Source organism: Pelophylax lessonae (assembly GCF_965119305.1).
Source record: "Pelophylax lessonae genome assembly, chromosome: 3".
Lineage (NCBI taxonomy): Eukaryota > Metazoa > Chordata > Amphibia > Anura > Ranidae > Pelophylax > Pelophylax lessonae.
The window spans coordinates 30,197,903-30,212,578 of NC_138770.1; the positions used below are offsets into that span (position 1 = coordinate 30,197,903).

The window sequence follows — 14,676 nt, forward strand, 5'->3', positions numbered from 1 at the left end:
GTGTGGCCAATTTTGTAACTGCAGCTCGGCTGTATTGTTGGGAAACCCTGCCACCGTGTGGCCAATTTTGTAACTGCAGCCGCCTACATTGCTGGGAAACACTGCCACCGTGTGGCCAATTGTATAACTGCAGCTCGGCTGTATTTTCTGGGAAACACTGCCACCGTGTGGTCTATTTTGTAACTGCAGCTGCCTATATTGCTGGGAAACACTGCCACCGTGTGGCCAATTTTGTAACTGCAGCTCGGCTGTATTGCCGGGAAACACTGCCACCGTGTGGCCAATTTTGTAACTGCAGCTCGGCTGTATTGTTGGGAAACCCTGCCACTGTGTGGCCAATTTTGTAACTGCAGCCGCCTACATTGCTGGGAAAAACTGCCACCGTGTGGCCAATTTTATAACTGCAGCTCGGCTGTATTTTCTGGGAAACACTGCCACCGTGTGGTTTATTTTATAACTGCAGCTGCCTATATTGCTGGGAAACACTGCCACCGTGTGGCCAATATTATAAATGCAGCTCGGCTGTATTGCTGGGAAACACTGCCACCGTGTGGTCAATTTTATAACTGCAGCTCGTCTGTATTGCTGGAAAACACTGCCACCATGTGGTCAATTTTGTAACTGCAGCCGCCTACATTGCTAGGAAACATTGCCACCATGTGGCCAATTTTATAACTGCAGCTTGGCTGTATTTGCTGGGAAACACTGCCACCGTGTGGTCAAATTTGTAACTGCAGCCACCTATATTGCTGGGAAACACTACCACCGTGTGGCCAATATTATAAATGCAGCTCGGCTGTATTGCTGGGAAACACTGCCACCGTGTGGCCAATTTTGTAACTGCAGCTCGGCTGTATTGCTGGGAAACACTGCCATCGTGTGGTCAATATTATAACTGCAGCCACCTATATTGCAGGGAGACCCTGCCTCCCTGTGGCCAATTTTGTAACTGCAGCTCGTCTGTATTGCTGGAAAACACTGCCACCGTGTGGTCAATTTTATAACTGCAGCCACCTATATTGCAGGGAAACACTGCCTCCGTGTGGCCAAATTTGGAAATGCAGCTCGGCTGTATTGCTGGGAAACACTGCCACCGTGTGGCCAGTTTTATAACTGCAGCTCGTCTGTATTGCTGGAAAAAACTGCCACCGTGTGGCCAATTTTGTAACTGCAGCTCGGCTGTATTGCTGGGAAACACTGCCATCGTGTGGTCAATATTATAACTGCAGCCACTTATATTGCAGGAAGACCCTGCCTCCGTGTGGCCAATTTTGTAACTGCAGCTCGGCTGTATTGGCGGGAAACACTGCCACCGTGTGGCCAATTTTGTAACTGCAGCCGCCTACATTGCTGGGAAACCCTGCCACCGTGTGGCCAATTTTGTAACTGCAGCCGCCTACATTGCTGGGAAACACTGCCACCGTGTGGCCAATTTTATAACTGCAGCTCGGCTGTATTTGCTGGGAAACACTGCCACCGTGTGGTCTATTTTGTAACTGCAGCCGCTTATATTGCTGGGAAACATTGCCACCGTGTGGCTAATATTATAAATGCAGCTCGGCTGTATTGCTGGGAAACACTGCCACCGTGTGGTCTATTTTGTAACTGCAGCCGCCTATATTGCTGGAAAACATTGCCACCATGTGGCCAATTTTATAACTGCAGCTCGGCTGTATTTGCTGGGAAACACTGCCACCGTGTGGTCAAATTTGTAACTGCAGCCACCTATATTGCTGGGAAACACTACCATCGTGTGGCCAATATTATAAATGCAGCTCGGCTGTATTGCTGGGAAACACTGCCACCGTGTGATCAATTTTATAACTGCAGTTCAGCTGTATTGCTGGGAAACACTGCCACCGTGTGGTCAATTTTATAACTGCAGCCACCAATATTGCAGGGAAACCGTGCCTCCGTGTGGCCAATTTTGTAACTGCAGCTCGGCTGTATTGCTGGGAAACACTGCCACCGTGTGGCCAGTTTTATAACTGCAGCTCGTCTGTATTGCTGGAAAACACTGCCACCGTGTGGCCAATTTTGTAACTGCAGCTCGGCTGTATTGCTGGAAAACCCTGCCACCGTGTGGTCAATTTTATAACTGCAGCTCAGCTGTATTGCTGGGAAACACTGCCACCGTGTGGCCAATTTTGTTACTGCAGCTCGGCTGTATTGCTGGGAAACACTGCCACCATGTGGTGAATTTTATAACTGCAGCTCGGCTGTATTGCTGGGAAACACTGGCACCCTGTGGCCAATTTTGTAACTGCAGCTCGTCTGTATTGCTGGAAAACACTGCCACCGTGTGGCCAATTTTGTAACTGCAGCCGCCTACATTGCTGAGAAACATTGTCACCATGTGGCCAATTTTATAACTGCAGCTTGGCTGTATTGCTTGGAAACATTACCACCGTGTGGCCAATATTATAAATGCAGCTCGGCTGTATTGCTGGGAAACACTGCCACCGTGTGGTCAATTTTATAACTGCAGCTCAGCTGTATTGCTGGGGTACACTGCCACCGTGTGGTCAATTTTATAACTGCAGCCACATATATTGCAGGGAACCCCTGCCTCCGTGTGGCCAATTTTGTAACTGCAGCTCGGCTGTATTGCTGGGAAACACTGCCACCGTGTGGCCAGTTTTATAACTGCAGCTCAGCTGTATTGCTGGGAAACACTTCCACCGTGTGGCCAATTTTGTTACTGCAGCTCGGCTGTATTGCTGGGAAACACTGCCACCGTGTGGCCAATTTTGTAACTGCAGCTCGGCTGTATTTGCTGGGAAACACTGCCACCGTGTGGTCAATTTTATAACTGCAGCTCGGCTGTATTTGCTGGGAAACACTGCCACTGTGTGGCCAATTTTGTAACTGCAGCCGCCTATATTGCTGGGAAACACTGCCACTGTGTGGCCAGTATTATAACTTCAGCTCGGCTGTATTGGCGGGAAACACTGCCACCGTGTGGCCAATATTATAAATGCAGCTCGGCTGTATTGCTGGGAAACACTGCCACCGTGTGGTCAATTTTATAACTGCAGCTCAGCTGTATTTGCTGGGAAACACTGCCACCGTGTGGCCAATTTTGTAACTGCAGCTCGGCTGCATTGCTGGGAAACACTGCCACTGTGTGGCCAATTTTGTAACTGCAACCGCCTATATTCCTGGGAAACACTGCCACCGTCTGGCCAATTTTATAACTGCAGCTCGGCTGTATTGCCGGTAAACACTGCCACCGTGTGGCCAATTTTGTAACTGCAGTCGCCTATATTGCTGGGAAACACTGCCACCGTGTGGCCAATTGTATAAGTGCAGCTTGGTTGTATTGCTGGGAAGCACTGCCACCGTGTGGCCAATTTTGTAACTGCAGCTCGGCTGTGTTGCTGGGAAACACTGCCACTGTGTGGCCAATTTTATAACTGCAGCTTGGTTGTATTGCTGGGAAACACTGCCACCGTGTGGCTAATTTTATAACTGCAGCTCGGCTTTATTGCCGGGAAACTGTAACGCTCCTGCGTTTTTATAGTAAGCTGGATTTGCAGCTGCAGAATCTCCACTCAGTAGTCATGTAGAGATGTGTTGAAACACCAGATCCAACTCTCCAGACTCATCACTGTGGGCCTGTCTGCTTCAGCATACAGATATACACACTCAATAAGATGTTCCTGGAGTGATAGGATGTATATGACAGTATAGAGGTGATGTGCTGAAGGGACAGGTGTGAGCAGTGACAGCAATGATAAGCACTTGATAGTAATGTTCAGGAGAGTAGTAGATGGTAATAGGTAGTATGCAAATAGGTTAGTAATCATGTATGGTAATAGGTGGTAAGGACAGCAGATGACATACAGGAGAGACTAACCCAGTGCAAGGATAGATGGTAGTAGACTCAAGAGCTAGCAATCTATGTAACAGTGCAGATGATAGAATTAGTATTGCATAGATGGTAACAGTCCTTAATGTGCAGAAGTAGATAGTGTAAGTTAGTTATGGAGGAATCCCCTGTGGGGTACTTATCACTAGTAAGGTTAGTAAGTAAAGGAGTCCAGTAGTAAGGGAGTGATCCGGTAGCGAGATACGGAATCAGTAGCGAGGTTCCGGTCTGTTCCAGGTAGAAGAGAATAGCTGGATGCTCCGGCAGCATAGGACAAAGCTTGTAAGCATGCGGTTAGCCGAGAGTGAAAGCAGTATGCCAAGAGTGATCGGGTAGCGAAATACAGGATCAGATAGTGAAACAAGTTCAGGTAGCGAGATACAAGAGCGAGTGACATCAGGTATGGCTGCTTCACAGACGGCTTGAGCGAACAATGTGAGAGAGAAAGCCGGCGATTGAAATAGCCGCTCAGAGCGGCGCTCAGCGATGATGTCATCCGGCTTAAAGGTATATGCGTTCCACCTAACTAAAAAGGTGGGATGCAATTTAAAAATGAAAATGGGCAATAAGGGTACCAATGGTACCAAAATCTTACAGTACCCCCCCCCCCTTAAGGCCGGCTCCGGAAGGCCTATAGCACTGGTTTCTCCGGGTATTTATAGTGAAACCTCCGTATAAGCCTAGGTGCGTGAACATCAGAAGTATCCAACCAGGTGTCGTCTTGGGGTCCATAGTTCTTCCATCTTATGAGATACTGGAGTCTTCCTCTGTGGATACGAGAATCCAAAATCTCCTTAATCTCATATTCCTCTCCGCCTTCAACTTGTACTGGAGGTGGAGGCAAGATGGTAGGCCTTATTCCTTGGTTAGGAACATGTGGTTTCAGTAGCGACACATGAAAGATGGGATGTATTCTGAGATCTGCCGGTAAGGTGAGTTGCACTGCAGCTTTTCCGATGAGTTTCTTAATTGGGAAGGGTCCCAGAAATAAAGGTCCAAGCATTTTGCTAGGGATCTTTAACCCTAAATTTTTTGTCGATAGCCAAACGAGGTCCCCAATAGCATATTGCGGAGAAGGTCTTCTACGAAGGTCGTAGTACCTTTTTTGTTGACTATGGGCGTGTGAGATGGTGGTATTAAGTAAACCCAGAGAGTCTTTTATTTGGGTAAGATAATCCGAGGCTACTGGGTTACTTGATGGTAGGATGCGTGGTGGAAGAAGAGTGGGATGAAACCCATAGTTCAAGTAGAACGGACTTTGCTTAGTAGTACTGTGGGTTGCGTTGTTATAAGCAAATTCCGCCAGAGGGAGGAGGTCCACCCAATCATCCTGTAGGTATGATGTGTAGCAACGTAGATATTGTTTTATACACTGGTTGACTCTTTCAGTCTGTCCGTTGGTCTGAGGGTGGTAAGGAGAAGTGAGCTTTCGCTCAATCCGTAGTAATTGACATAGAGCTTGCCAAAACTTGGAGATGAACTGTGAACCACGGTCGGATAAAAGAGTCTTTGGAATTCCATGTAATTTAAACACATGTTTCATTAGTAGTTCTGCTGTTTGTTTAGATGAAGGTAGTTTGCGAATAGCAATGAAATGTGCCATCTTTGTCAGATGGTCCACTGACACTAGAATGGTATTAAATCCTTTGGAAGGTGGTAGTTCTACTATAAAGTCTAAGGACACAACTTCCCATGGAACCTGGGGTATTGGTAGACTGCAGAGTAGACCAGATGGTTTTGTAGTGTCAATTTTGGACCTTGCACAAATGTCGCATGAAGAAACAAATTTTTGTACAGTCGTCTTCATATCAGGCCACCAAAACTGCCTGGTAAGCAAATTAAGGGTTTTCGTCATACCCATATGTCCTGCCATAGGCACATCATGTGATAATTCCAAGATCTTGGTGTGCATAGTAGGGGGTATGTAGAGTTTGTCGTTGTAATAGAGGAAGCCTTCTGCATCAGTACTTAGTTGTGGTGGAGGTGAATCCAATCCTATACTGTGCGAAATCTCTTCCTTCAGGGAACGAAAAACACCAATAATACGTTCATAGGGTATTATAGGAATAGAAGGGATTTCGGCGCAGTTATCTTCGGTTAATCGTGATAGCGCATCCGCTTTTTTATTTTTGTCTGCAGGCGTGTAGGTCACTAGGAAGTTGAATCTTAGGAAAAATAATGACCATCGTACCTGCTGGTGGGAAAGAGTTTTGTTAGTCTGGAGGTATTGAAGGTTTTTATGATCTGTATATATGAGTATTGGTAATCGGGTACCCTCAAGTAGATGTCGCCAATTCTCCAGTGCCAGTTTTATGGCAAGCAACTCCTTTTCACCCACTGGGTAATTCACCTCTGGGCTGCTTAGTGATTTAGAGAAGAAAGCAACTGGGTGGAGTGGTGAAGTATTTGTTGGTCGTTGGGAAAGAACTGCTCCTACTGCCATGTTTGACGCATCTACCTCCAGAATATATTGGAGGGATGGGTCTGGATGGCGTAGTATGGGAGCAGAAGTAAAGCTTGATTTTAACAAGCGGAAAGCTCCATTTGCTTCTTCTGACCATTTGAATGGTTTCTTTATACTTGTAAGTTGTGTGAGAGGTCTCACAATAGCAGAGAAGTTCTTGATGAACTTCCTATAGAAGTTTGAAAATCCAAGGAATCGCTGTAATGCCTTACGAGTTGTTGGTATAGGCCAATCCAGAATACAGGATATCTTGCTCATATCCATCTTGATTCCGGTTTTATATATGATGTATCCTAGGAATAATATTTCTTCTTTATGAAATAGGCATTTTTTTAATTTCACGTATAGATTGTGTGCGAGTAATCTGGATAACACAAGTCTTACATGTTTTATATGTTCAGACAAAGATCGAGAATAGATAAGTTTATCGTCCAGATATACTACAACACAGACATCAAGTAAGTCTCTAAAGATGTCGTTTATGAACCGTTGAAAAGCTGCGGGAGCATTACACAACCCGAATGGCATCACAAGATATTCGAATAACCCGTATCTGGTTCTGAATGCTGTCTTCCACTCATCTCCGTCACGGATTCGGATTAGGTTGTATGCCCCTTTTAGGTCCAATTTAGAGAAGTAGGTAGTCCCACGCACTTGTTCAATGAGTTCAGGGATGAGCGGTAAAGGATAGCGATCCTTTATCGTAATGGTATTTAATTGCCTATAATCGATAATAGGCCTAAGACTTGAATCCTTATTGCGGACAAAGAAAAGTCCTGCAGCTGTGGAAGAAGTAGAGGGTCTGATGAACCCTTTTGTCAAATTCTCATCCAAGTATTCCTTGAGATGAGAGAGTTCATCCTGTGAAAGAGGATAAACATGACCGAAAGGCAATTTGCTGTTAGGGAGTAGATCGATAGTGCAATCATAATCCCTATGGGGAGGCAACACTTGAGCATTTTTCTCAAGGAAAACTTCGGACAGATCCTGATAGCATAGTGGTGCAATCTCATCTGACACCACAGACAGGATCTTTCCATAAGATGGGAGGTTACACGTAATCTCGCAATAGTGAGAAGGGAAAGTTAGAGTCCGTGTTTTCCAATCTATGGTTGGTTGATGTGTGTGTAACCAGGGAAGTCCCAAAATAATGGGAAAATGGGGTGAAGATAGTACATAAAAAGTGGTGGTCTCCATATGAGACTCGTTAGCAGTGACAAGGAGTGCTTGTGTCTGATTGGTGATTGGACCAAAAGATAACGGAATACCGTTAATGAAACTAACAGAGACAGGTTTAGGTTTTGAAATAATAGGTATTTTATTTAAAGTAACAAAACGTGTATCAATATAGTTCCCACAAGATCCTGTGTCGATCATAGCCTTGGTGGTAATCCTAGTCTGGTCCCACTGTAATGTTAAATGAACAAAGAGATAGGGATTAGAAAAGGAAGTCGTTAATCCCCCTAGCAAGACATGTGAACACTCACCCTTTTTTTTGCGGACAAGGGGACAGACGCTTATCAAATGATCCGGGGATGCGCAGTACATGCAGAGGTTTCTGGATCTTCTCCTGGCTCGTTCAGTAGTTGATAAAGGTGGGCGTATGGTTCCTACCTCCATAGGAGTAGGGTCAACTGCCGAAATCCGAGAAGGACTAGACAATGGCATTCCCATTTTCTCAGCCTTTCTTTCTCGCAGTCGCCTGTCAATGTTGATACGGAGTTGTATTAAGGCATTCAAAGTGCCAGGTAAATCCGCTCTGGCGAGCTCGTCTTTAACGGCTTCTGACAACCCGAGTCTGAACTGAGTTCACAGAGATGTATCATTCCACCCTGAATCAAGGGTCCTTCTTTTGAACTCTGCTACAAAGTCTTCAACAGGTCTCCTTCCTTGTTTTAAAGCCCTCAATTGGATATCAGCAGTACTCTGCCTATTGGGGTCTTCATATAAGCTAGCGAGTTCCGCTAGGAATAAAGGATAGGAGTTGAGAAGATGATCATCTTTCTCAAAGAGAGAGTCTGCCCAGGCCCGTGGATCACCCGTTAAGTATGAAATAACGGTACAAACTTTAATTTGATCAGTAGGGTAAGTACGAGGTTTTAGCAAAAAAAGCAATTGACATGCGTTTTTGAATTCACAAATTTTTTTCCGATCACCTGTAAACACTAGAGGAGGGTTTATTTTAGGTTCAGGGGTCTGAGCAGCAGTAAGCTGGGAAAGACGGGTTACCTGCTGTCTCAGAGTCTGATTTTCATCTTTTACTTCAGTAAGAGCAAGTATTAATGCATTTACTTGTTGTGTTAATTGTGTCACTTGAGTGGGTAATTCTGCTGAATCCATTTTTTGGGTTCGTTCAATCTGTAACGCTCCTGTGTTTTTATAGTAAGGTGGATTTGCAGCTGCAGAATCTCCACTCAGTAGTCATGTAGAGATGTGTTGAAATACCAGATCCAACTCTCCAGGACTCATCACCGTGGGCCTGTCTGCTTCAGCATACAGATATACACACACTCAATAAGATGTTCCTGGAGTGATGGGATGTATATGACAGTATGGAGGTGATGTGCTGAAGGGACAGGTGTGAGCAGTGACAGCAATGATAAGCACTTGATAGTAATGTTCAGGAGAGTAGTAGATGGTAATAGGTAGAATGCAGATAGGTTAGTAATCATGTATGGTAACAGGTGGTGAGGACAGCAGATGACATATACAGGATAGACTAACCCAGTGCAAGGATAGATGGTAGTAGACTCAAAAGCTAGCAATCTATGTAACAATGCAGATGATAGAATTAGTATGCATAGATAGTAACAGTCCTTAAAGTGCAGAGGTAGATAGTGTAAGTTAGTTATGGAGGAATCCCCTGTGGGGTACTTATCACTAGTAAGGTTAGTAAGTAGAGGGGTCCGGTAGTGAGGGAGTGATCCGGTAGCGAGATACGGGATCAGTAGCGAGGTTCCGGTCTGTTCCAGGTAAAGAGAATAGCTGGAGGAACCGGCAGCATAAGACAAGGCTTGTGAGCATGCGGTAACATTGAACGAACAATGTGAGAGAGAAAGCCGGCGATTGAAATAGCCGCTCAGAGCGGCGCTCAGCGATGATGTCATCCGGCTTAAAGGTATATGCGTTCCACCTAACTAAAAAGGTGGGACGCAATATGAAAAGGAAAATGGGCAATAAAGGTACCAAAGGTACCAGAATCTTACAAGCTTGCACAATTTGCAATGGAAATGTTGGCTTGCCCCGTCCAGTGTCCTGTCTGAAAGGACGTTCAGCGCAGCAGGGGGGATTGTGACCGATAAGCACACTCGCCTAGCTCATGACAGTGTAGACTACCTCACATTTATAAAAATGAATGAGGCATGGATCTCTGAGGAATTCAACACATGTGACCAGTAGACCATGTTTCATTGAAATTCCTCATGCCAGGCCACAAATATCCGCCAGACCGCTATCCACCCACACCAATTCCTGGTCCTTGGCTTCGCTACATACAACGGCATAAAAGACATTTCATGTCCATTGAATGGCAAATTTTTGGGGCCTTCAGGGCTGATGATTATTTTTTTCTGTGAAGGCCTAATGTACCTCCAGCCACCAAATACTACGTTCTTAGCTGTCAGTTAAATCCATGTGGGATAATTTTTGGGGCCTATACAGGCCGACACTTACTTCTGTATCCTGTGAATGCCTCATGTCCCTCCAGACACCAAATACTACGTTCTTCGCTGTCAGTTAAACCCATGTGGGCTAATTTTTGGGGCCTTTCAGGGCTGATGATTATTTTTTTCTGTGAATGCCTAATGTACCTCCAGCCACCAAATACTACGTTCTTAGCTGTCAGTTAAATCCATGTGGGCTAATTTTTGGGGCCTATACAGGGCAACACTTACTTCTGTATCCTGTGAATGCCTAATGTACCTCCAGCCATCAAATACTACGTTCTTAGCTGTCAGTTAAACCCATGTGGGCTAACTTTTGGGGCCTATACTGGCCGACACTTACTTCTGTATCCTGTGAATGCCTAATGTACCTCAAGCCACCAAATACTATATTCTTAGCTGTCAGTTAAACCCATGTGGGCTAATTTATGGGGCCTATATAGGCCGACACTTACTTCTGTATCCTGTGAATGCCTAATGTACCTCCAGCCATCAAATACTACATTCTTAGCTGTCAGTTAAACCCATGTGGGCTAATTTTGGGGGCGTATACAGGCCGACACTTACTTCTGTATCCTGTGAATGCCTAATGTACCTCCAACCACCAAATACTACATTCTTAGCTGTCAGTTAAACCCATGTGGGCTAATTTTTGGGGCCTATACAGGCTGACACTTACTTCTGTATCCTGTGAATGCCTAATGTACCTCAAGCCACCAAATACTATATTCTTAGCTGTCAGTTAAACCCATGTGGGCTAATTTATGGGGCCTATACAGGCCGACACTTACTTCTGTATCCTGTGAATGCCTAATGTACCTCCAGCCACCAAATACTACATTCTTAGCTGTCAGTTAAACCCATGTGGGCTAATTTTTGGGGCCTATACAGGCTGACACTTACTTCTGTATCCTGTGAATGCCTAATGTACCTTCAGCCACAGAATACTACGTTCTTAGCTGTCACGAATGTAGGCTAATTTTTGGGGCCTGGAATGGCCGACACTTCTTTATCCTGTGAATGCCTAATTTTTCAGACTGGAATTGAAAATCAATGGGTCTGTAAAGGTTCCGCCAAATTGTGGAATGGATGCGGACCCATTTTATAGATGTGTGAATGGACCCTATATGTATTAGACGTGTATTTACCCGCTGCTGTCAGTTCTGGCTGAATTATGAAAACAAAAACTTTTCCAATTGCAATACTTCTTTATTTACATTGTCCATGTGCTGGGACTATTTGTGCACAGCTAGTACGTTTTTTGTGGCTGCAAATATGACCTAAAGGTTTTTAAAGTTTGCCTCCCATTAAAGTGAATAGGGCCCACTGCGAACCCGGCCCATGTTCGTACATCACTATTGCTGACCACTGCACTCTATACACAGGACTGTATTTGACATGTTCCTGACCACTGCACTCTATACACAGGACTGTATATGACATGTTCCTGACCACTGCACTCTATACACAGGACTGTATATGACATGTTCCTGACCCCCGCACTCTGGTAGTTACTGATGGTGAACTCTACATTCATGACCTGTAGCGGCTTTTAAAGTGTCATCTATGAGCAATTTTGGGTACCAAAGATTTTCCTCCTTACACCGACACACAACTTTTATTTATGTTTAATCATTTATTTTATTATAATTTTACTTTTAACAAGATTGCAGTCATAGAATCAGGAAATAGTAAAGGAAGAAATCCAATTGGTCAGGAAAATGACTTGTCTGGAATGTGGAGGCGGAGTCGGCAATAATAGAAAATGGGGGAAAGTTGAAAATAAACCCGGATATGAAGGTGACATTTGTGTACGAGGAACACCTTAACGAATACCACTATTCTATTCTCCAGGGCCTCTGCTTTCAGAAAATATATGTTTGGGGGTTTTATCTAATCTTCAGGCCAAAAATCTGCATTTTACCATGTGTGCAAAAATAATGCAAAAACAACTCTGGTATTTATGTCCTTCAATGTGTACTGTACTCATAAATACATGGGTATGATCTCAGGGATTTGTATGAATCCCACCACCCCCCCCCCTCCCGACATAGGAAACTGAGGGGTCTATGCAAAGAATAAGTTGGGTGAGTGTGACCAGCATGTGTCCAGCCATGACAAATTCTGGCCATATTCTAATAAACACAGTGATTTCCTATAATCGTCAGCTCCAACTAGTGGCCATAATGAGGTATTAGTTCCAAAATACCTCAATCAGAAAAAAGTTCAATACTGCATTATGGCCACTAGATGGACCCAATGACCATAGGAAATCACTGAATGACATAAAACAAGACCAACATTTGTCATGAAAGAATTAATGCTTGTCATATTTTTTCATCTGTTTTATAAAAACTAAACATGTGAAGTGGTAACTATTGAGCCAATCGCTTCATCAAACCACACATAATATCTCCCTTCAAAGGGAAAACAGAAATTATTTACAGAAAATCAAACAGTATAAATATTTTCCAACCAATAACCTCCACCCAGACAAGATATGTAGAAATATAAAGACAAGCGGTGTTACCTCTCGTGCCGCACTCCGCCAAGCCACCCAAACCCACACAGGAGCAAAGGAAAGAAGTTCTCACCTAGTTTATCTCCGAGTTCTCCTTCCCTCTTGTTGGGGGATGGGAGAAGGATGGACTGAAGACAGAGAGACACGCTTCGGGGTCACCACTGGTAAGTAGAGCCTTGAAATGAAGGACATCAACTTCAGAATTTATGTCTTGTCTGTGTAAAGTTTACTGATAAAGATATATGGGATCTCACAGCTTCTAGCTCTGTAACCCGCTATATCATTATCAGTAACCGTCACACAGACAAGCAAGACATTCTGAAGGTGATTCCTTCATTTCACGGCTCTACTTACCACTCTACACCCCAAAATGTACTCAGCCAATGAAAAGCCAACACGGTACAACACTTCATCCATGTCTCTGATCATCTCTCATCTCCTTATCAACTGTTTCTTACATGAAAATCAGCCATGGAGTATATCTGAGGTGTATATCAGGGTGTGCTTCTTCCGCACATATCCAGCAACATTCATAAAGAAGACATTTCCCGTACTCAAGGCACTAATACACCTCGAGGGTTGTGTGGGATCCCTGATGTACAGGAAGACAGGACTTCTATGAGGAACAATTCCCTCACTCAGGAGAAGAAATTGGCTTCTCCCCCGTGTGAGTTCTCTGATGTCTGTAAAGAGTGGACTTCTGTGAAAAACATTTCCCGCACTCAGGACAGGAATACGGCTTCTCTCTTATGTGAGATCTCTGATGTATGTAAAGATTGGACTTCTGTGAAAAACATTTCCCACACTCAGCACAGGAAAACGGCTTCTCCCCCGTGTGAGTTCTCTGATGTCTGTAAAGAGAGGACATCTGTGAAAAAGATTTCCCGCACTCAGGACAGGAATACGGCTTCTCTCTTATGTGAGATCTCTGATGTATGTAAAGAGAGGACTTGACTGAAAAACATTTCCCACACTCAGCACAGCAAAACGGCTTTGCCCCCGTGTGAGACCTACGATGTGTGTAAAGAGAGGACATCTGTGAAAAAGATTTCCCGCACTCAGGACAGGAAAACGGCTTCTCCCCCGTGTGAGACCTCTGATGTTTGTAAAGAGAGGACTTCTGTGAAAAAGATTTCCCGCACTCAGGACAGAAAAATGGCTTCTCCCCCGTGTGAGATCTTTGATGTGTGCAAAGATGAGACTTTTGTGAAAAACGTTTCCCGCACTCAGAACAGCAATACGGCTTCTGCCCCGAGTGAGATCTCTGATGTTTGTTAAGAGTGGACTTCTGTGAAAAACATTTCCCGCACTCAGGACAGGAATACGGCTTCTCCCCCATGTGAGATCTTTGATGTGTGTAAAGATGAGACTTTTGTGAAAAACTTTTCCCGCACTCAGAACAGCAATACGGCTTCTGCCCCGAGTGAGATCTCTGATGTTTGTTAAGAGTGGACCTCTGTGAAAAACATTTCCTGCACTCAGGACAGGAGTACGGTTTTTCTCCTGTGTGAGTTCTTTTATGCACATTAAGACCATAGTTAGAACAGAAACACTTCCCACACTCAGGACAGGAAAATCTCTTATCTGTTGGAAGGACAGCGCCGTCCCTCACAGTCTGAGGTTCCTCAGGATAAGAGGAATTTGATGGTCCAGCACTGTCCCTCACAGTCTGGGGTTCCTCAGGATAAGAGGAATACGATGGTCCTGCACTGTCCCTCACAGTCTGAGGTTCCTCAGGATAAGAGGAATACGATGGTCCATCTACACTGTGTGGTGCCGGATGGACATTTGAGGTAGCCGGGTTTTCTCCTGGACTATACTGTGTGATGTCCTCATCTTCTACTTTACAGTCTGGAGTCAAAGTGAGACAATCCTCTGAGGTTTTCCTCATCTCCCGTCCATCTACTAAAATAGAAATACAAAGATTATTACTAGACATTAGCAGATTGGTTCCCCTAAACCAGGACTCCGCCCACATCAGACAGCTTTGTCTCTGAGGATCTTACAATTCCACCCTCAAGGTAACTAGTAAATGGTAGAGGGTGACTAGGTGTTCTAGGAACCACACATCAAGTCAAGACCTGCTGTACGGTAGTAAATGGCAGTCTCAGTCTGGACCTACGCCAGGTCACGCCTTGATGTGCGGGACACCTACTCA

The 14,676-nt window shown here is 44.7% G+C and overlaps 2 protein-coding genes across 2 annotated transcripts in view; one reads left to right on the forward strand and one right to left on the reverse strand.

The window, feature by feature from the left end:
* LOC309550684 (uncharacterized protein) overlaps nucleotides 1-14,676 on the forward strand; it is a 1,024,308-nt gene that overhangs the window by 230,678 nt on the left and 778,954 nt on the right. The gene's annotated exons all lie outside the window — the stretch shown is intronic.
* Nucleotides 13,072-14,676, reverse strand: part of LOC309550755 (uncharacterized protein) — a 318,095-nt gene continuing 316,490 nt past the window's right edge. The window contains exon 2 of the mRNA XM_082251093.1: nucleotides 13,072-13,929. Within this exon, the coding sequence (XP_082107219.1) occupies nucleotides 13,153-13,929 (777 nt within the window). The 3' untranslated portion in view covers nucleotides 13,072-13,152. The remainder of the gene's footprint in view (nucleotides 13,930-14,676) is intronic.